Consider the following 21,325-nt stretch of genomic DNA (forward strand, 5'->3'; position numbering starts at 1 on the left):
TTGAAATGTTATTGTCAATGCCAGATATCGTGGTATGTGAGTGTGTTGCTGACAACACTTCCTGTCACACTGGGTTGTTTGGCGCAGCTCTGGGCTGTGGTGCCAGTGCCAGGCAGGAGCGTTCCCAGCCCGCCAGGAAGAATATAAGGAGATGCTCCCCCTTTTCTTGGGAAGTTATGGTGTTCAGCGAATTTTCTCAGCCACTAGACTTACTGCTTTTTCCTTCAGAGCTACTGTAGCTCTGCTCTTGCCTGGGCCCAAATTGCAAGTCTTTGAGGCTTTCCGTAATGGGCTTCTTACAGTAATTGTTTTAGAAAAAGAGAAAAAGATAAAAAGAAAAAGAAAAAGAAGTGCCCTCCTTGCAGATCTAATGGGCTACTGAAATGCTAAGAGACAAGGAATTTAGGCCATTAAGGAACAATCAAGAAAGCAGAGAAACCGGCTCTTCAGACAAGGGTCCTCACCCTCTGGATTTGCATATGCACCTGATTCTGTTTGAGCCCTGCCCTTCTCTGTATTATGTTCACCGCAACTCCAAAAAGTCTCTGTTTTTATTTTTGGGTTTTTTTTTTTGCTGTTTTTGCTAGCCCTATCTCCTCTCTGCCAGGCTGACTGCTCCCAGATTCACCGGTGTCTGGTGGCAAAAAATATGTTTTAAAACCCACTATAATCCTAATAAGTAAATTCCCAAAATTTAATCATGTAAAAGGGAGGATCATGAAGTTAATGAAATGACTAAAGTTAGCTTGTCAGTTTGGAACCAGTTGTTCATCACATTATACCAAGTTTGTATTACTGTGGAATTTGTTATTATGGGTTTACCGTATTTATTTCATTTCCAAGTATTGCATAGTTGAGATCTGGTAAAATAGTTTGTATATTCAAAAACATATTTACAAAAATAAATATTAAAATATATAAAGCACAAAATTTTAAAGATAAGGGCAATTAAGACTGCATTAAAATAAAATAAAGTGAAGAAAGTTTCCAGCAAAATACTATACGGACAATTTTTTTTAAATATGACCTTTATGGTTTAAAAATTAAGTGAATTATTGAAAGTGAAATACTAGAAGCTGCCTGTAACCCATGTATACACATGAGCACATAAAAAAATAGAGGAAAAGGTCAAATCAAGGACTCCATGAAAGAGATTATTTAAAAAATACTAAACAGATACTATTGGTTTATTGAGGAGTCTCAGTGCAGAATAGGTACTATGGTGGTTTAGGGCTATGTACCCCCAAAAAACATGTTCTTAAACTTAATCCATCCCTGTTGATGTGGAACCATTGTTAAGTAGGACACTTTGTTAAGGTCTTAATCCTATTACTGGAGTCCTTTGTATGTAGAATGAGATTCAGATATATAGAGAAAAAGTCATAGAGGAAGCAGCCAGAAGCTGAACATCAATGGAACCCGGAAGAGAAAAGAAAGGCCAGGAGAGGCTGCCATGTGCATTGCCATGTGACAGAGGAGCCCAGGACCAAGGATTACTCTCAGCCAGCCCCAGAATGCCAGTCTTCGGGAAGAAAGCATCACCTTCATGAAGACTTGATTTGGAATTCTCCTAGCCTCAAAATTGTAAGCTAATAAATTCCCATTGTTTAAGCCAACCCATTGCATGGTATTTGAGCAGCCAAGTAAATTAAAACAGGTACTAACACAAAATGTTTTTTTTTTCTTCCAATTAGTGCTTTCAACCATGTCCTATCAAATCAGCACTTTTACTATCCCTTGATGACACAGGCAAATTCTAACTTTCTGGTTACTTTCAATTATTGAGATTCAATACAGTATGGTTTAAACACCTGTCTCATATCTAATTTAAATCTCCCCCCCCCCATTACTAATGAGACTCATGGTTGGGGAGATCTGAAATAGGGAATGATATGTGGTCTAGCTCCTCTGTAGGAAGGCTACGGATAGCTGACTAAGATGGTAGAGAGATGTCTTGATCTTGCTCTATTTCAGGAGGTCTCTCCTGATGTGGTGGCTCTTCTGGGGGCACATCAGTATGTAACGAGTATTCCAGTGGTTCATGAGCCTCAATGTCTCCGCAGATGGATCAAAATGTCATTTGACCCTTTATTAGTTTCTTTTAACCTTCATGCTATTCCTTGGAACCATTAAAGTCCTCCTCTTTCCCTATGGATAATGTGTAACCGGGGTGTGGGATAGACTCCCTGTCCTTTTTTTCCCTATACCACAATCGTGAAATTCCCTTATCACCAGGCTAGTGTTGGCTTATCCTGCAAGTTTCCTCCCTTTAGAAATGTCCATGTTCAAGTATGTTTCCACTGGCTTCTGAGGACATATTCTAACCTCTCTTACCACTTTCTTTTTTTCTTTAATGGAAGTGCCAGAGTAGGCTAGTTTTTCAGACAGGGTAGATGTCCATCTGTGAGATGAGAAGACATATCTCCTCATTGCAGTCACTCCCTACCTTTAAACTTTATTTCTAATTAACTTGGATCTTACTCCTTGCTTTCATTCCCCTGGGGAAGGGGAGGAAAAGCCGTTCACCAGAATTCTCCATTCTCCACAAAGTTGAGGACACCACAGACTTCTCCCCTTCTTCTAGTCTTTAAACTTATATAGAAGTTGGAATGAATGATTAAAGGTAGCTGAGGGTTTTAACTTTCTCAGTAAACATTGTAGAGGGGTGCGGGAACCAGTTGTTCATAGCTTTTTCAGCACTTGAAGCAATCAGCATCTCTTTTTCTTCAGCTGTAACTTACAGGGATATAGGAAAAGTCCTATCCAACACAAAATTCTACATTTAAATGTCACTTAAATTATTAAAATTAGTCTAATTAGAATTCTTTCAATGCATAATGTTGCCTCTGAAGTACCAGATAAGAGAATACTAAAGTAAACAATTCTTTAAGATTTGTTCTTTGCTGATTATAAAAGTAATAAATGCTAATTGTAGAAAATTTAGAAAACGGTAGAAAAACATGAATAAGAAAATAAAAACCTATACTCAGAGAGTAAGTCAAAACAATTATAATCTAAGAACAATGTACAAAATGGCTTTGAAATGCATAGTATGTAATCTTTTTAAAACTGTATATAATGCAAATTTCCCATTTTAATCATTTTTAAGTTTACAATTCAGTAGTATTAATTAGAGTGTTGTGGGATGGTAGCATCCCACCAACCATTATCAAAACTTTTTCATCACCCCTAACAGAAACTGTACTATGGGACCTTTTTAAGACAGTAAATTTACCTTTGCAAAAACTGAGATTAAAAACAGTATCTCCTAAATATACTCCACCTGGGAACACAGGTAGAAGAGAATTACATTCTCTCCCAAATACATGCAATAAAGAGAGGTGGTGGGAGAAAGGAGTATATTTTCAGAGAAAAGAACCAATGAAGCAATGTGCCCCCTGATAAATGAAGAAGGTAGCCTTGGTTCCTGACCTCCTTTCTCCTAGTTCCAAACCCTGAGTCCCAGGTGTACATTCCACCTATGAATTATATAGTATATTCCTATATCCCTTCAACTAACCTCTCACTTCAATTTTACTTTGCTTAAAATAATATGAATCGGTTTCTGTTTTTTTGCAGGCACACCATATGAGTTATTTATCAACTGGAGTTCTCATTAGTTGCAATGATTTAGTAGTTTTAACATTTACAAAACTATTTACTATAAAAATTAGAAATTTATCAAGCAATAATGAGTAAATTGAAACATTGGGTAGAAGATTTCTGAGGCAATAATTACCTTCTGAAAGAAATTACAGTAATCTCTTCTTAAAATATAGATTGCAACTTCTTTTAATCCTTCTAGTCCATACATATCAGCTATATTGAGTATCTGACTAAAATAAAAATAGATGCACTGTTATTTCTTCAATTTAATAATCAAGGCATAATACACAATGATTACTTGATAATACAGTCTATTTGGAAGAAAGAATAATTTGAATTATTTTAATTCTAACCTTTTTTATCCTACATAATAATTACTCTTTATGGATTATAAAAATACATAGGCCAAAGGTTGAAAGCACTGTCACATGATTTGATTAGGAGAGAATAGCTAAAGGTAAATATGGAGACATTTCTGCCAATTTCCCCTCACATTCTCAGTGGCATGTAGGGCAATGTCCAGGAAACTGTTTGCTTTCAAGGAAGTAAAAGTTACAAAGTTCATTTGCAACAAATTTGTATAATGAAACTTTGCTAGAATCTGTAATTTGCAACAAATTTGTATAATGAAACTTTGCTAGAATCTGTAAGCATCAATTATAGACTGAACAATTTTTCCTTTTGTTTTAAACTCCAGGGAATTTTCTAATAGGTAGTATGTCAACTCCATCAATTGTATTGCATAATAGTTTAAGTTGATATTCAGGTTCATCATTTCTTTTTTTCATTCTGATGTACTCAAGCTGTTGTTTGCTGTTTGTTCTGTGTCTTCTATTTACTAACTCAGATTCCCGTAAAATACCAAGGTTGTGTTTCTTTCTGTTCTTTGTTGCTTTCTGGAATCAAACATGGCCAGTGTTGGATCTTCCCACTAATCTTTTCTGTCATTCACCCATTAAACTTTTCTGTCATTCACTCAAAAAAGTTTAAGGGAAAGGGCAAACCATGGATTGTTATTATATTGAAACTATCTGCAAATACTCTAAGGTTGGAGATAGCATCCAATGATTCAGAGAGTTTCCTTTGCTTCTTACCTTTGCTAAGTATTGCTAAACAACCCACAAATTTTAGGTACTTAGGAAATCTGCAATTCTTAAGAGCACAATAAAATTTCATATTTTTCCAGAGGAAAAAACTTCAGTACTCCAATCCTTGTGACTTATGCATGGTACTTGTCCCTCAAGAAACATATTTATTCAATTTGTAATTAAAGCAAGCAATGAATATTTATAATTAAAAGCACAGCTTTCATTTGATGTTACAAGAGCAAGAAAGGGGGAAGACATAAAGGAGTTGGTAGTATTAAGAAGAGCAAGGTGGAATTTCACCCTCCAGGAGGATATTGGCAACTTAAATGTTACATCACTATAGACCACTTGAGAACCACATCACTACTGGTTTTTAGGATGCCTAAAAGCCTGTTATTAATTTTCCAAAACAAAAATAAGGCTCTTCTAACATAATTTAAGTCTAATAAAGACTTTTCATAATCTTGTATTATTACTGTGAATTGCTAGATCATCTTTTCTTCTACATAAATAAGGTGACTTGCTTATTTGTTTTCAGATAGTCCCCAAACACACACAAGATACAGCAAAAAAAGGCCAAGTTTCTACTTCAGTGACACTGTACAACATGGTGCAACAAAGCAGAGGCTGACAAATATTAACACTTTTATATACAAAATCATTAAAAAGCAATACATACCCAACATTAGCTTTGTCTGGAAAGTCCAAAGTTCCTCCATATATAAAATGCATCATAACATTCATTTCTATATGGTTTATACTAAAATATAAAAGAAAATTCAACTCAAATCCAATGACAAAGTTTAAATGATATCAGTGATGCATTCTTCTTTCCTATTAAACTTTCAGGCAAGATAAAATTCTTATCTGAAGAATATGTTTTTCAAATAATATCCATACATATACATTATTATAAAGAAATAAAACTTCAGATAAGGATTTTATATGTTATAAAATATTATTAGGATATTATCAAGTCACTGATTATTTATTGAGCATTATCTATCAGAGACTTTTAGAGTCAAAACAGACCTGGGAGGTAACAGTCTAACCTCTGGCTCATTTAAGAAATCCTTTCCTCCGCATCTCTGACAAACAGCCTTACGGTCTTGCTTCAGATGGGCAAGTCTATTCTCTAGAGAGATCCTTTTTATGCTATATAGATATCTTAATCTGTATTACCTATCAAAGAGCTCTAGCTTGGTCAACCTACTCATTGTACAGATTAAAAAAAATAAGGATACAACTTAAGAAGTAGTCTGTTGTCCCACTGACTATTGGATCTCAAACTCTGAACTCAAAACCTCCTTCCTCCTCCCCACCTCTCCTAACATCCAAAATTCAGTCCTCTTTCTATTATTCCTAACTTGTGGATAGCACTGCTATAAGGTTTCTTGCATCTTGCCCTACCCTCTATTCCTCTATACGGGGGTAACAAGTTATCTAGTTGGTGGACAAGAACCATTGGTCATTAGTCAGGAGGAACTTGAGGTGAGAGGGGATTTGATTTCTTTTCTCCCTTCTTTTCTGCTGAAGCAGTGGGAAACAGTAATGGGAACTGGACTGCTATTCAGACTCAGACTTTCTCTCAGCTGAATGTGTTAGAGGGAATATTGTAAGCAAGCCAACTTTGGCTCTCACATTAAAGCACATTCTAGTGTTTTAGCGATTTTTATCAATAATAAAGGGGATGTTTTCTTACTTCATCTGCTGATTCTTTTGTCTTATTTTAAACAAAAAGGAAGAACACTAATTATAGTGCCCCCATTTATAATGCCACAGACATTCACCAAGGTGCCGAAGTTAGAACCTGGGATTCATCTTAATTATCTCCCTCATTATATCCTATCATTTATACCTTCAACAATCTCTTGAATTCAGCTTTTATTCTCTTATTTCCCTGTCCACTATCTCTTGAATTCAGCTTTTATTCTCTTATTTCCCTGTCCACTGCCCTGATTTAGCCTACCATTTTCTCCCATCCAAATTATGACAGTATCCTCTTATGCAAGTTTCCTGCCTAAAATTTTTTTCTTGCATCCCATTTCCCCCATTGTTATTAGAGTAACTTTGCTGAAGTGTATATCTGATCGAGTCCCCCAAATTTAAAACCCTCAACTATTTTTCATGGCCCACAGAAAAAAAGTCCAAATTCCTTAGTTTGGTGTACAATCTTTTATCATCTTACTTCTGGTTCTCCCTCTCTAGAAGCTGTTTCAAGGCAGCTGAACTACTCATTTCCTATACCTGAACTACTCAGAATTCCCTATACATCCATGCCTTAACACAAGCTATTCACTCTGCTTAAAATGCTCTTGCTCCCCACTTTTTTCATCTTTCAGACACAAGACATACGGCTCTTTTTCTCTGCTTCCTTAATACCCCCGCAGCAAAAAAACATAAAATAAAAAATCACTGATATTAAAAAGAGTAGCAACTAATATTTATTGAGCACTTATGATGAACCAATCACTACACTAATACTAATAAGCATTTTGAATGACATTAGCCTACTTAATCATCATAAAAACTCCATGAAGTAGACACTATTATTAGTCTCATTTTATGGATTAAGAAACTGAAATTAAGGAAGTGCCCAAGGTCAAACAACTAGCGATACACTGGAATTTAAATCAAGGCAGACTGATTCTAAACCCTGAGCTCTTTATCAGTGTTATTATACATACTCCCATTATCACATTTATCAAATTTATTTGTAATATCTTTGTTTACATATCTGTCTTTCATTCTAGACTGAGCTCTGTGAGGGCAGAGTTCATATTCTATTTATCCTTGCATCTCTAGTATTAGGTGGAATGTCAGCATTGATTCAATGTCCCCAGCATCAGAAGAATTTCCTTTCACCCTGTAATATGGGAATTCTACAGTAGAAACAGGGTGGGGACAGAGATGATAAGACCCCCACCATTTGCCAGGCACACTATCTAATATCTGCTAAGACAACAAATTGAATGAAAAAATAAACGGAGTCCCAGAGGGTAGGACTGAGAAATGTGTTTACTTTGATCCTATGGCCTTATATAATATATGCTCAATAAATGTTTGATGAGTTAATGAATGACTTAGGGTATTTACAACATCTTCCTAAATTTATAGATGAACACTGAGTTGAAAATATGTAAATACTTTCAGCTAATTTAATAAATATGTACTGGCCACTGCAATAGCCAAGTATCGGGTTTCTGCTGATTCAAAACTCTCTGCCATTTTTAATATTCAGAAAAAAACGAGTCAAATCTTTGGATATTCTCATTTAAATATTTTACTACTGCCTAAGTTGATAGGAAGTAATAATTACCTATTATTTATTATTCTAAGCATAATTAAGCCTTATTATCTGTATTTTGTTGATCTAAAACAGTATCATAATTACTAGAATGTATTCCATTTCATACATTTTTCTGCACATTTTCAAGAATGACTCTTATCAATGTCAATGAGCACTGGGCACTTAAGTTGAAACAATAGGTTTTTTTTTTTAGATTTGACATGTTTCAGCAAAAGATAATAATGACTAAATAAAAACAAAAGTAGTTTTATTACAATAAATGCCAAAATCTAGACATTTGAGCCTATAAATCAATATATAGAGAGCTATTAAAACACCAAGAAACTGTTTTCCTGATGCCTTGACAGATGTTTCACTAAATGGCATTCTCATTATGTTGTAAGTCATTTGTATTTTTACTAAAAGCGCTTATAAAGACATGATCAACTGACCTAGAAAAACAACAAATTAGTCCAATACCCAATACTTTAAATGGAAAGATTTAAAGCACTATTCCTATTAAAATTAATCAGAATAAGGGAGCTCCTTGCCACTTTTGGTTTGGTGCTGCCCAATTCGTGAATCATTTGCTGTCCAAATAAATTTTTACAAAATTTTTTTAAATGCCCTAGTTTATCTATGACAGACAGAATCTAATGTCAGAAGTGGGATCCAAAGGAGACCTCTGGCAGCACCTGAAAACACGTAACCAGACAAAGGTATCTGTGGAACCATTTTGTGCTCACTGCTTACTCACTGCAAGAGGAGGTAGCAGGTAAGTCCCTCTTGGATCCAAGCTCCATGGCCTTGTGTCAAGCTCTCTGAGTTTATTTGGGCACATTAAAACAGGACTGGGTCCAGATGAGGCCTCAGATAAGACACCTACCCTTTGGAAGAGACCCTGGAAGTGAAAGAAAGCAAGCACTAGGTGCATAAGAAATGGGTGTTTTATACTAAAAATAGCTTGGAACTATAGCAGCCATGATGGGAAGTTTTCGTTTAGACAAGGTTATTCATTTGAGAGGCACCCTAGAAAAAGAGAAGATCCCAAATATTCTAAAATAATTGAAATATATTTTTAAAAATTTGTATAATGAGGCATCAAAAACAATTAGTGATTCCAAAATAGCCTCATTAAAATATTCTTTACAAAAAGCCAATAAAAAACACTTAAGAAAGGAGGAGCTGAGACAACCAACAAGCACTGCAGATAAACTGACTTGACTCCGACCGCTTTCAGTCCCTTCTCTTTATCCTCCTTGGCCTAATCACTCTGAATCTATTAACCTTCTTCCTCATTTACTCTTTTACTTGGAAGATGAGGAAGAAAAGGAAACTACACAGGTATCTTTTAAGGTCAGACCACCACAGATCCTTGCATTCTGACCACCAACACTTTTAACCCATAGTAAAGGGCAGAACTCAGAAGCATAATTATTCATAGAAGAATTTAAAATTCTTTGGGGTGCATATGATCCAGGGTTAACTAACCTATTTCAGCTTGTACACATGTTTGTCTGAACCTCATGTGCTAAAATCCTGGATGGCAAAAGCTGGATGGACTGACCCAGAAAGGGACATAGGATTCCTCTTTCCATAATAAATCTGAGGGTCAAATAGGCCCGAGAACTATGGCAAAGCTTCTACAGGATTACACATCAGGGCAAAGAAATCTTAAAAGTCTCCTCCACAAATATTGATGGGAAAGCTTTAGCCTTATACTAAGCAATTAACTTCAACATATCCCATCTGCCGAGAACAAATTATAATAAAAATAAAAGAGTGAAACAAGGACAGAAAGCCAGCTCTTTTACATCAACTAGTGAGTTTTGTATTTCTGTGTTTTCTGTGTTTCTGTGTTTTACTGTCTGACTTGTGGCTAAAAAAATTTTATACTGAAGCTGTAACTTCTCTATTTGTGTCTGTCATTATGATTGATGTACGATACGTTTCTACCTCTGGATCGTATCACCAAGTTAACTTATAAACTCCTTAAAAGGCTCTGCTCAAATTTGGCTTAAAGATAAATAAGTACTTATACATAAATTAACACTCCTAATGTCCAAGAAATTCAGGAAACCAAGCTTCTAATATTTCCAATGAAAAAAATATTCATAGAACTAAAACTATAAAATATCTTTTAAAAATTCAAGTTTACATAATCTAGGTAAACCTTTGGCAAACAAGACTAGTTTAATATAATTAATTATATGGGTAAAATGTTATTAATATAAATATTTCAGAAATTATATAAAATTCCTAGAGATTTATCAGTGGCTTCACTGTCCATGAGATGTCCTAGTAATGATCTGCCTATTATCAGACAACATTATAGTGTTGTCATACTTTGTTATTCTTAAAAAAAGTTTCGTGAACTCTCATCAGATCATTCACCTTTGTAAAACAGCAATAAGTTAACCACAGCCATTTTAAGTATTTTGTCATCTACAGATAGTTTTTATTCTGATGCTTTCTTGAAAACATTTGCAATAAGCTACAAGACTGAGAATTTCATCTTCAACAAAAAGGACTGTCTCAGAGACCTCTGGAAAGGACTATGTTAGTTTCTCTGGGGCACAGGCTTCTAATGTCAATGCTTAAATAACTTTGAGACCATATCACTGGGCTGAGTCAAGGTCTCCAGAATTCTAGTGAAGAATTCTGAAGTTCATGAGATAGCTAATAACACAAGATTGGGTGGAAAAGGATTAATTACCTAGGATTGAGTGAACTGATGAAGAGTGACTATAAGCTTTGTTTGCTGATGCGCTAATGTTCTATTTTCTAAATACAAAGAATCCCTTACTCTTTTCCCTTAAGCTATCTGTAATTCATAAAACATTTGTCTTTTTCTCCCTGCCTTATCACTCCAGAATTTGGAAAGTTATTGTATATCCTTATTTTTATGGCAATGTAATTATTTACATAATTTCAATCAGAACCTGTCTTCCTTGTTAACAGGACATAATTGGAGACACTGGTTATCTAACCAAGGTTTTGACTGGAATGTCATATTTGAGAATGATGCCATTTAATCAGATATGACCGGACACTTTTACAGAAATAAGGTTAATTTTATGGAACCAATGCTTACTAAATCCTCTTGGAAAAATCAGGCTGGAACCTGGCTCCAGAGTTCCCAGCCTTACGAGTAAGAATGGTCACTTTCTGGAAGGCATAGGAACCACATGATACTTTGGGGACTTCAAGAAAGAGGAATTCACCAAATCTATAGGTACTGCAGGTGAAATCTGTTATCAAGTTCTTCCTAGCCTTATGAGGCTTTTAAAAGTCCAATCTGAGGTTCCTTATAAAAACTACCATCAAAGCAAACTTAAAAAGGCCTTATGTGGTAAATTACCATTCTTGCTGTACCTATGTAAATAATCAGGCCAAATCTAATGAAACCAACTTTACTTTCTTATCAAGAATAAGCTTTCTTTGGGGTTATCTTTGATCAAAAGGAAGGTAACTATAGAGAGAAATTTTGTGTTTCAATAGAAAACTATAGCACATTCCTGTGGGTTATCAGATTCTGCTCCTTTTCATTGTCTGAGCTATTTTGCATTCCCTTTGTAAATTGTAGATAACTGTATGGTTTTGCTTTTATATTAATAAGTCTGGTAAACTGAATATTTTAATGGGCCAAGTTAAAGTAGTATTTCATGATATCAGTCTTAAACATTTCAACAGACAAACCTATTTCCTTACCTGGGTTCTTGGTTTAATGGAATATGAAAACAACTAATATGCTTTGGATTTATGCTTTGGGCTGTGATGATCAGTTTATGTTTTTATTTCTTGTACAAACTGTGCTTTAAGAATCTGTTCAAATTCCTTGTCATCCTCAAATAGATGGCTGCTCTTAAGGTAGCTAGGCAAAAGCGATATGAGCTAGAAATGGGACTACTGTACCAAGACAAAAAAGAAAAAAGAAAAATAATAGACATACTGACTCAAAGACAGTGCTGTCACCGTGATTAAATCAACTGAGTAATTAATCCCACTCCAAAGGTCTTAAATATAATTCAACAGCTATCCAATGAACCTCACTTCAATCAAAAAAATTAAAGGAACAGAACAACTGATCTAGCCTGTTCAACCATCTGAGAAGAAAAGAAATCAATGGTGGTGACTGGAGTGTTTTGGTTAAGTTCCCAATGACATCACTAGAAAAATGACCAAAAAGGGGCACTGTTGAGTAAAATAAAATGGCTACCTGCATTAGGCATTGCCAAGAGGGACCCCTTCCTAAGAAAGGATTTTTCAGAAGAGAAAAACAATTGACCTGCAGGGGATCCTGAGAAAATGGAACAATGGAATGTACCCCATAGAAATGCAGATAAGCAGCACCTGGTAATAAACCAGTTTTGGTCCAGGAGAGATAGCTCAGAATGGACATAATATACTAAACAATATACATCTGCTCCCCACTTTTTAAGACCCCCCCTATATAAAATGTAAAATTAATGTCAGCCAATCAGAATATTTCCTCACTTATTGACCAAATAACCTTTAACATAAAAAAAATTTTTTTTAAAGTAAGGAGACCAGAAGGCTTGAACGTGGCCCTGCTGCCGTGCAGCCAGCTTGGCCTTGAGGGCATGTTTCTGTGTCTCTAGCTGGTACACCTTCTGGAGGAACATGGCTGAAGTAGTTGCCGAGGCCCTGCAGCTACTCCTTCCTTTGAGTACGCACAGCCACCTAGCTCAGGTCCAGCCCTTCTGATGCAGGCCAAGCCCAGGCCCAGGCCGAGCACGAAGCCGAGAAGCAGGTGGTCAAGGAGGCAACATTGCAGTAGAATAGCAACTGCTGGAGAGGTACAGACTAGCAAGAGCCATCCCGGAACACCTTGAGATTACTTTGGGACTTCCAGAAAAATGGCAGAATAGGAGAGGTAGAGAAAACTCCTCCATAAAAAAACTAGAGAAAAGGCAGAAAACACTTGGGACAGTGGTTCCAGGTTATGAATGGCCAGAAAAGGACTTCTACAATATATAGTGGGGACTTTATTCAACCGGGACCTTTGAGGGCTGGCAGTCTCCAGCCAGCTGCCAAGCAGGGGAGGGAGCAGCTCTCCACTCCTGAGCACCCATCTCAGCAATTAGCTGGGGAGATAATCCTTCTCAGTCCCACAGCCCAGGAGCTCCCATGAGGGATATGACATATTTAAGATTCTGAAAGAGAAAAATTGCCAGCCAAGAATTCTTTATCCAGCAACGCTCTCCTTCAAAACTGAGGGAAAGTTTAAAATTTTCACAAACAAATGCTGAGAGAATTTGTTAACAGGAGACCTACCCTGCAAGAAATACTAAAGGGATTTCTACTGGCTGAGAAAAAAACAAAGGAGAGAGAGGTCAGGAGAAGGACACAGAGCTGAACAGTATTAGCAAGGGTAAATTAAAGGAAAAAAAAGAGAGAGAAGGGAAAAAATAGATTTGACAAGTAAACACCAAAGGATAAGAAGGTTGATTCAAGAACTGCCTACACAGTAATTACCTTAACTGTGAATGGACTAAACTCTCCAATTAAAAGATACAGACTGGCCGAATGGATCAAAAAGTATGTTCTATCAATATGCCATTTACAAGAGACACATCTTAGACCCAGTGACACAAAGAGTTTGAAAGTGAAAAGATGGAAAAAAAGATTCCATGCAAGCTGCAACCAAAAGAAAGCAGGGGTAGCTATACTAATATCAGACAAAATAGAGTTTAAATGCAAAGTTGTCATAAGAGACAAAGAATGACACTATATATTATTAAAGGGACAATTCACAAAGAAAAAAGTAACGATAACAAATGTTTATGCATGCAATCCCCGGAACTACAACGTACATGAGGCAAACATTGGCAAAACTGAAGGGAGCAATAGATGTTTCTAAAACAACAGTGGGAGACTTCAATACACCACTTTCTTCTACAGATAGAACAACTAGACAGAGGACCAATAAGGAAACTGAGAACCTAAACAATGTGATAAATGAGTTAGACTTAACAGACATATATAAATCATTACATCCTAAATTACCAGTATATACATTCTTTTCTACTGCTCATGGAAAATTCTCCAGGATAGATCATATGCTGGGGCACAAAATAAGTCTCAATAAATTTAAAAAGATTGAAATTCACATTCTCTGATCATAGCGGAATGCAACTAGAAATCAATAACCACCAAAGAACCAAAAACTTTCACAAATATATGGAAGTTAAACATCACACTCCCAAACAATCAGTGGATCAAAGAAGAAATTGCAAGAGAAATCAGTAAATATCCAGAAACAAATGAAAATGAGAACGTAATATATCAAAACTTATGGAATGCAGTGAAAGTGGTTCGGAGAGGAAAATTTAAGCTCTAAATGAATACATTAAAAAGGAAGAAAGAGCTAAAACCAAAGACCTAACTGAACAACTCAAGAAGCTAGAGAAACATCAGCAAACTAACCCTAACGCAAATAGAACAAAAGAAATAACAAATATTAAATAAAAAATAAATGATCTGGAGAACAAAAGACAAGAGAGAATAAATGAAACCAAAAGTTGGTTCTTTGAGATGAACAAGATTGACAACCCTTAGCTAAACCGACAAAGTCAAAAAGAGAGAAGACCCAAATAAACAAAATCAGAAATGGGAGCAAGGTCATTACTGCAGATTCCAAAGAAATTTGAAAAATCATAAGAGGATACTATGAACAACTATATGCCAACAAACTAGACAATTTAGAGGAAATGGACAATTTCCTGGAAACACATGAATAACCTAGACCGACCAAAGAAGAAATAGAAGACCTCAACAAACCAATCACAAGTAAAGAGATCCAATCAGATATATTATTTGTAATAAAGGCAGGGACAGATGGCTTCACAGGGGAATTTTACCAAACTTTCCAAAAAGAATTTACACCATTCCTACTCAAACTCTTTCGAGGAAACTGAAGAAAAAGGAACAGTATCAAATTCATTTCATGAAGCTAACATTACTCTAATATTAAAACCAGATAAAGATACTACAAGAAAGGAAAACTACAAGCCAATCTCCCTAATGAATGTAGATGCAAAAATTTTCAACAAAATACTTGCAAATCGAATCCAAAGACACATTAAAAGAATTATATACATCGTGACCAAGTGGGGTTCATTCCAGGCATGCCAGGGTGGTTCAACATAAGAAAATCAATCCATGTGATACAACACATTAAGAAATCAAAAGGAAAAAATCAAATGATCATCTTAATGGATGCTGAAAAAGCATCTGACAAAATTCAGCACCTATTTTTGATAAAAGCTCTTCAAATGGTAGGAACTGAAGGAAACTCCCTCAATATGATAAAGGGAATATATGAAAAACCTACAGCCAGCATAGTACTCAATGGAGAGAGAGAGAAAGCCATGCCCCTAAGATAGGGAATGAGACAAGCATGCCCACTGTCACCACTGTTGTTCAATATTGTGCTAGAAGTTCTAGCCAGAGCAATCTGGCATGACATAGAAATAAAAGGCATACAAAATGGAAAAGAAGTAAAACTGCCATTATTTGCAGATGATATGATATGATAGTTGGAAAATCCTAAGAAATTAATAACAAACTTACTTCAGCTAATAAATTCAGCAAAGTGGCAGGATACAAAATTAATGCACGAAAGTCAGTAATGTTCCTATTCACTAGTAATGAACTAACAGAAGAGGCAATCAAGAAAAAAAATTCCATTCACAATAGCAACTAAAAAAATCCAGTATCTAGGAATAAACTGAACCAAGGATGTAAAAGACCCCTACACAGAAAATCACAAAAGTTTACAAAAAGAAATCAAAGAGGACCCAAATAGGTAGAAAGACATTCCATATTCATGGACAGGAAGGCTAAACATCATCAAGGTGTCAGTTCTACCCAAACTGATCTATAGATTCAACGCAATTCCAATCAAAATTCCAACAATCTACTTTGCAGACTGGAAAAGCTAGTTATCAAGTTTATTTGAAAGGGAAAGGGGCCTCAAATTGCCAAAAACATTCTAAAAATGAAGAACAAAGTAGGAGGACTAACACTTCCTGACTTTAAAGCCTACTATAAAGCCACAGTGATCAAAACAGCACAGTACTGGCACAAAGACATTATGATCAATGGAATTGAACTGAGAGTTCAGAAATAGAACCCCAGATCTACAGTCGACTAATTTTTGATAAGGCCCCCAAATCCACTGAACTGGGACAGAACAGTCTTTTCAACAAATGGGTCTGGGAGAACTGATATCCAAATCCAAAAGAATGAAAGAGAACCCCTACCTCATACCCTATATTAAAATTAACTCAAAGTGGATCAAAGACCTCAAGGTAAGAAACAGTACCATAGAACTAGAAGATTATATAGGGAAACATCTTCAAGACCTAGTAATAGGAGCTAGCTTCTTAGACCTTACACCCAAGGCACAAGCAACGAAAGAAAAACTAAATGAATGGAAACTCCTCAAAATCACAAGCTTCTGTGCCTCAAAGGACTTTGCCAAAAGGTGAAGAAGTAGTCAACTCAACGGGAGAAAATATTTGGAAACCATATATCTGATATCCAGCATATATAAAGAAATCCTGCAACTCAATGACAATAGTACAAACAGCCCAATCATAAAATGGGTAAAGGATATAAAAAGACGTTTCTCCAAAGAGGAAGTACAAATGGCTAAAAAACACATGAAAAAAATGTTCATCTTCACTATTACGGAAATGCAAATCAAAACCACAATGAGATATCATCTCACACCAATAAGAATGGCTGCCATTAAACAAACAGGAAACTACAAATGCTGGAAAGGATGTGGAGAAACTGGAACTCTTATTGACTGCTTCTGATAATGTAAAATGGTACAGCCACTGTGGAAAACTGTATGGCAGTTCCTCAGAAAACTAATTATCAAGTTGCCCTATGACCCAACAATTCCACTACTCAAGACATACTTGAAAGATCTGAAAGCAGTGACACAAACAGACATTTGCACACCGATGCTCACAGTGGCATTGTTCACAATTGCAAAAAGATGGAAACAATCCAAGTGTCCTTCAAAGACGAGTGGATAAACAATATACAGTATATACATATGATAGAATGCTATGCAGCACTAAGAAGGAATGAGGTCACGAAACATGTGACAACATGGATGAACCTTGAAGACATAATGCTGAGTGAAATAAGTCAGACACAAAAGGGGAGATACTATATGTTATCACTAATATGACCTCCCTAAATAATGTAAAATTGGTGTCTTATAATGTAGAATATAGGAGGTCTAGAGATAGACAGAAGCTAGAGAAAGAGGAATGATTGCCTAATATGTACAGACCTATTAATGAGGTTGAACTTAAAGGTATGGGAATGGACGGGGTGATGACAGCTTAATTGGATTATCAGTATCAGTGCTGTACTGAAGGTGAACATGATTGAAAGGTATTGTTTAAAGGCATGTATCTCACAGATTAGCACTACAAATATAAGTAAGCACTTGCATAAATCTACTTCTAAGGTATCATACCGGTACAAAGAGTTAACAGCAGAGTGGTTTATGGGAAAAACTACCTATTGTATAATATGAGCTATATTTAATCAGAATTCCTTACCAATACCAACTAATACTAGGGATAAATAATTAGGAGCTGATAAGACCTTTGGCATACTGTGGGTTGTGATAATTGTTTAAAATTGAGAGTGACGATGATTGCACAATTAAGTGAAGATAATGTGAGACATTATTTATTTTGGTCAGAATATAGGTTGTGTGAAATTAGGAAACCCCTACTTAATAAGTCAAGCCTTGATCTTGAGGCTTGCTCTTACGAAAGTTATAGATGTAAAAGGGAGGCTAAGTCTACCTATATTTATGCCTGAGTCACCCCCAGAGAACCTCTTTTGTTGCTTAGATGTGGTCTTTCTCTCTTAAGCCCAATTCTGCAAATAAATTCAGTACACTCCCCACTATGTGGAACATGTCTCCCAAGGGAGTTAGTCTTCCTGGCAATGTGGGACTCGACTCCCAGGAATGAGCCTGGCCCTCGCATCAAGGGATTGAGAGTGCCTTCTTGACCAAAAGGGGGAAAAGAAAGGTAACAAAATAAGGTTTCAGTGGCTAAGAGATTTCAAATATAGTCAAGAGGCTATCCTGGAGGTTACTTTTATGCAAGCTTCAGCTAAATATTCCAAATGGCCACAGTATGCGAAGCCTAGATTAACAGCAGTCCCCAAAATACTAAAGAATACATAGGTCCCTTATCAGAGACTTGATAAATGTTACACTCACTATGTTTATTTTTCAGAAACTCCTCCATATTGTTTCTATGCCAGATGAGGCACAAAACCCAGAGGCAACTGCCTCTTCAGGAACATCAAACAGTTGCATCCCCCTTCACCATAATGTTGGCACACCTTTTCAATATGAACAAGTTAGTGTGGTCACTGCCCAGATTTTCCTGAAGACTGAGACAGTGATCAAACGAGGGGGTGGGGTGGGTAGTAACAGACAAGATAGCATTTAACAAAGGATTATGAATACTGAATCTTTATATAAATAAATATTTTTTTAGTTTCTAGGGTATTAGAATAGCTAGAAGGAAATAACTGAAATGGTGAAACTATAACCCATAACAGTCTTTGAAATCTGCTCTATTGCTGCGTGTTAAATTGTACTTTGAAAGTTATCACCTTTATGTATATATGTCATATTTCACAATTAGGGAAATAACTGAAATTGTGGAATTGTAACCTATAACAATTCTTTGAAATTTGCTCTCTAACTACCTGTTAAATTGTACTTTGAAAGTTATCATTTTCTGTATATATGTTATATTTCACAATATAAGATATAAAAAATAAGTAAGCAGAATAAAACCTTTGTAGGGGATGAAAACATTACATATACTAAGAGTTAGGGAAAGAAAACAAAAACCTATGAAAGGTCAGAGAGTTATAATATCAGAGGCTTAACATGTACCCAGTCTACTAAAATCTCTGCATTTTAATTGGGGTTCCTAAAGTTTAAAGCTCCTAAGTGTATGGGCTAAGGCAACATCCACTCATCCACATTTGACATTTATTGAATGATAAGCTCTATTCTAGGCCTCGGGGATGCAAGAAGCTTACATTTTAGAGGGAGGACATGGGCAATACATAAGTTAACAAATATATAAAGAAGAAAATTTTTATAAGAGTGCCATGAAGACAATTACAGCAGGATAATTTATACAAGAGAGTAACTGAGGAGTTGGGCTATAGCTACTTTGCGGGGGGAGGGTAAGGTGGGAAGCCAATACCTGAACTGAGATTCAAAGCTTGAGAAGAAGACAGCCATGTAAAGATCTAGGTGAAAAGCTATTAGACAGCAGGAACAGCAAGTGCAAAGGCCCTGAGGCAGAAATGAACTCATTGGATGGGTAAGGCAGCCAACAAATGAGGGCAAAAACAGTACAAAATGAGGGAGAAGCCAGGGACCAGGTGATGGAAGGTCTTATAGGACATGGTAAAGGGTTTAAGTTTAATTCTAATTGTGATAAGAAGATATTGAAGGGTTTTGGTAGGAAGAGAAAGATGATTGATTTATATTTCAAAGGATCAGCAACAAAGTCCAAAGCAGTAACAGGAGTCTTTCAAGGGAGATGAGAAAATCCAAATTTATGCCCCAAAGACCCCAAGTTACCACTGAAAGACTCCTATTTATATAACATGTTGGTTGTGATTTGATTTCCCTTATAGGGTGTGGACAATTTTCCCCTTCCTCCCACTAGAAGGGGATAGCTTCTTTCCAGCTATACCCTTCCACCCTCAACTCTGGGGCATGGGTGGAATTAGGATTATAGGACTTTACTAGCCACACTTCAATTTATTGAAGGCTGATCCTCTTGAAAAATATCATATATGTTACATCACTGAATTACCAACTCATTAAAAACACTGTGGTTTTCTTCTATGGGTAAAGACAAAGATATCACCCAAATAAATTTGTAGAAAATATCCTTCATTCAAGGAATAGCTGCAGCATTCCAAAGGAAGCTGCTGATCATGCAAGGCAGACACTGCTACCCTGGTGTTGGGAATGGCCCTCCCTTGAACCCTTTTTCCTTTCTCTCTAGAAAATGAGGAAAATTCAATCTAGAGAAAGAACAGAACAAATATTAATTACTATGTATTAAGCACTATGCTAGGTTTTTTATATAGTTTATCTCAATTAGTCCTTTCAAGAACCTCCAGAAGCTTAGGAAAGTTAAGAAATGCCTCTAAAATCAAGTAGCAAGTTAGGACAGGTTACAGGACTATCTGTAAGGACACCAAAGTCCATGCTCTTTTCACTGTACCATAACACCCATGGAAGCATTTACCCAGGTTTCAATATAAATTAATGGGAAATGGAATTTGCTTTGTAGATTTCTTTGTTGTATTATAAAAATTCATAAAAGATGTGATTTTTTAAAAAGAGTAAAATTTCTAAATCCCCTTCAGCCTTCCAACAGCTCCATGTGCCACCATACTGAGAAAATAATGGGTGGTCATTTGAGACAGTCAATTTGATAAATGATACAATAGGGAATATCAAAACATACTATTTATTATAGCATTGTGCAATGATAACAAAGGATACAGATAAAATCATGTATCCTTCAGAAGATAATTTCTTCCTTCACTTGTGTTATAAAACCTTGCTTTACCTAACAAGTTAAAGTAGTTGCACCAAAAAGAAATGCATCCTCATTTCCAATGCATTAACATTAGGAGTGAAGAAGCCAGTTAGGGTTAGCCCCCACTCCTGACATACAAGCCCTGGTTTAAGATGAACAGTAAGGAGCAGAGCCTTGCTTATGACCACGGAAGTGAAGGGAAAATATTTTAAGAAGACTGCACTAGGTCATGGCTGACACTTCTACAGTGTATAGTCTACTTATTTTAATGATATTTTGAAACCAAGTTGGCTTCTTCTATTTGGCTTCCCCTTGAACAAACAACTACAATTGGCCACAGCTACTAAAGCTACTAAATATGTCAGCCACCTCCATTATAAGATGGAAAATTACAGGTGAGGGGGTGGTGACAAGTAGTCGATAACAGTACTTCTTTCTTGTCCACTGACTAAAACAAACAGGCCTCATCTTTACAAAGCTGGGTGTTTTTAATGTATAATCTGATCAGCTCATGTGGGTTGAGTAAGGAAGACTGAGAAAAAAGGAGTCCCCTTGCCTGTATTCCTGCAGCTAAACACAGCGGTCATCTTAAACAATCTAAAACAGATGAAAGCGGAGCAGTTCTAAAGAGACACCAGTAGCCCTTCCCAAATGGTCTTCCCCTCAGATCCCAACCTAACACCAGT

General features: G+C 36.1%; 1 protein-coding gene across 2 annotated transcripts in view; it reads right to left on the minus strand.

Moving 5' to 3' along the window:
• BTBD8 (BTB domain containing 8) overlaps positions 1 to 21,325 on the minus strand; it is a 110,701-nt gene that overhangs the window by 36,787 nt on the left and 52,589 nt on the right. For both annotated transcript variants that reach the window (XM_037826653.1, XM_037826654.1), the window contains 2 exons: positions 5,374 to 5,454; positions 3,740 to 3,836 (listed from right to left, as the gene is read on the minus strand). In XM_037826653.1, the coding sequence (XP_037682581.1) occupies positions 3,740 to 3,836; positions 5,374 to 5,454 (178 nt within the window). The remainder of the gene's footprint in view (positions 1 to 3,739; positions 3,837 to 5,373; positions 5,455 to 21,325) is intronic.

Source organism: Choloepus didactylus, chromosome 2 (genome assembly GCF_015220235.1).
Source record: "Choloepus didactylus isolate mChoDid1 chromosome 2, mChoDid1.pri, whole genome shotgun sequence".
NCBI classification, from domain to species: Eukaryota; Metazoa; Chordata; class Mammalia; order Pilosa; family Megalonychidae; genus Choloepus; species Choloepus didactylus.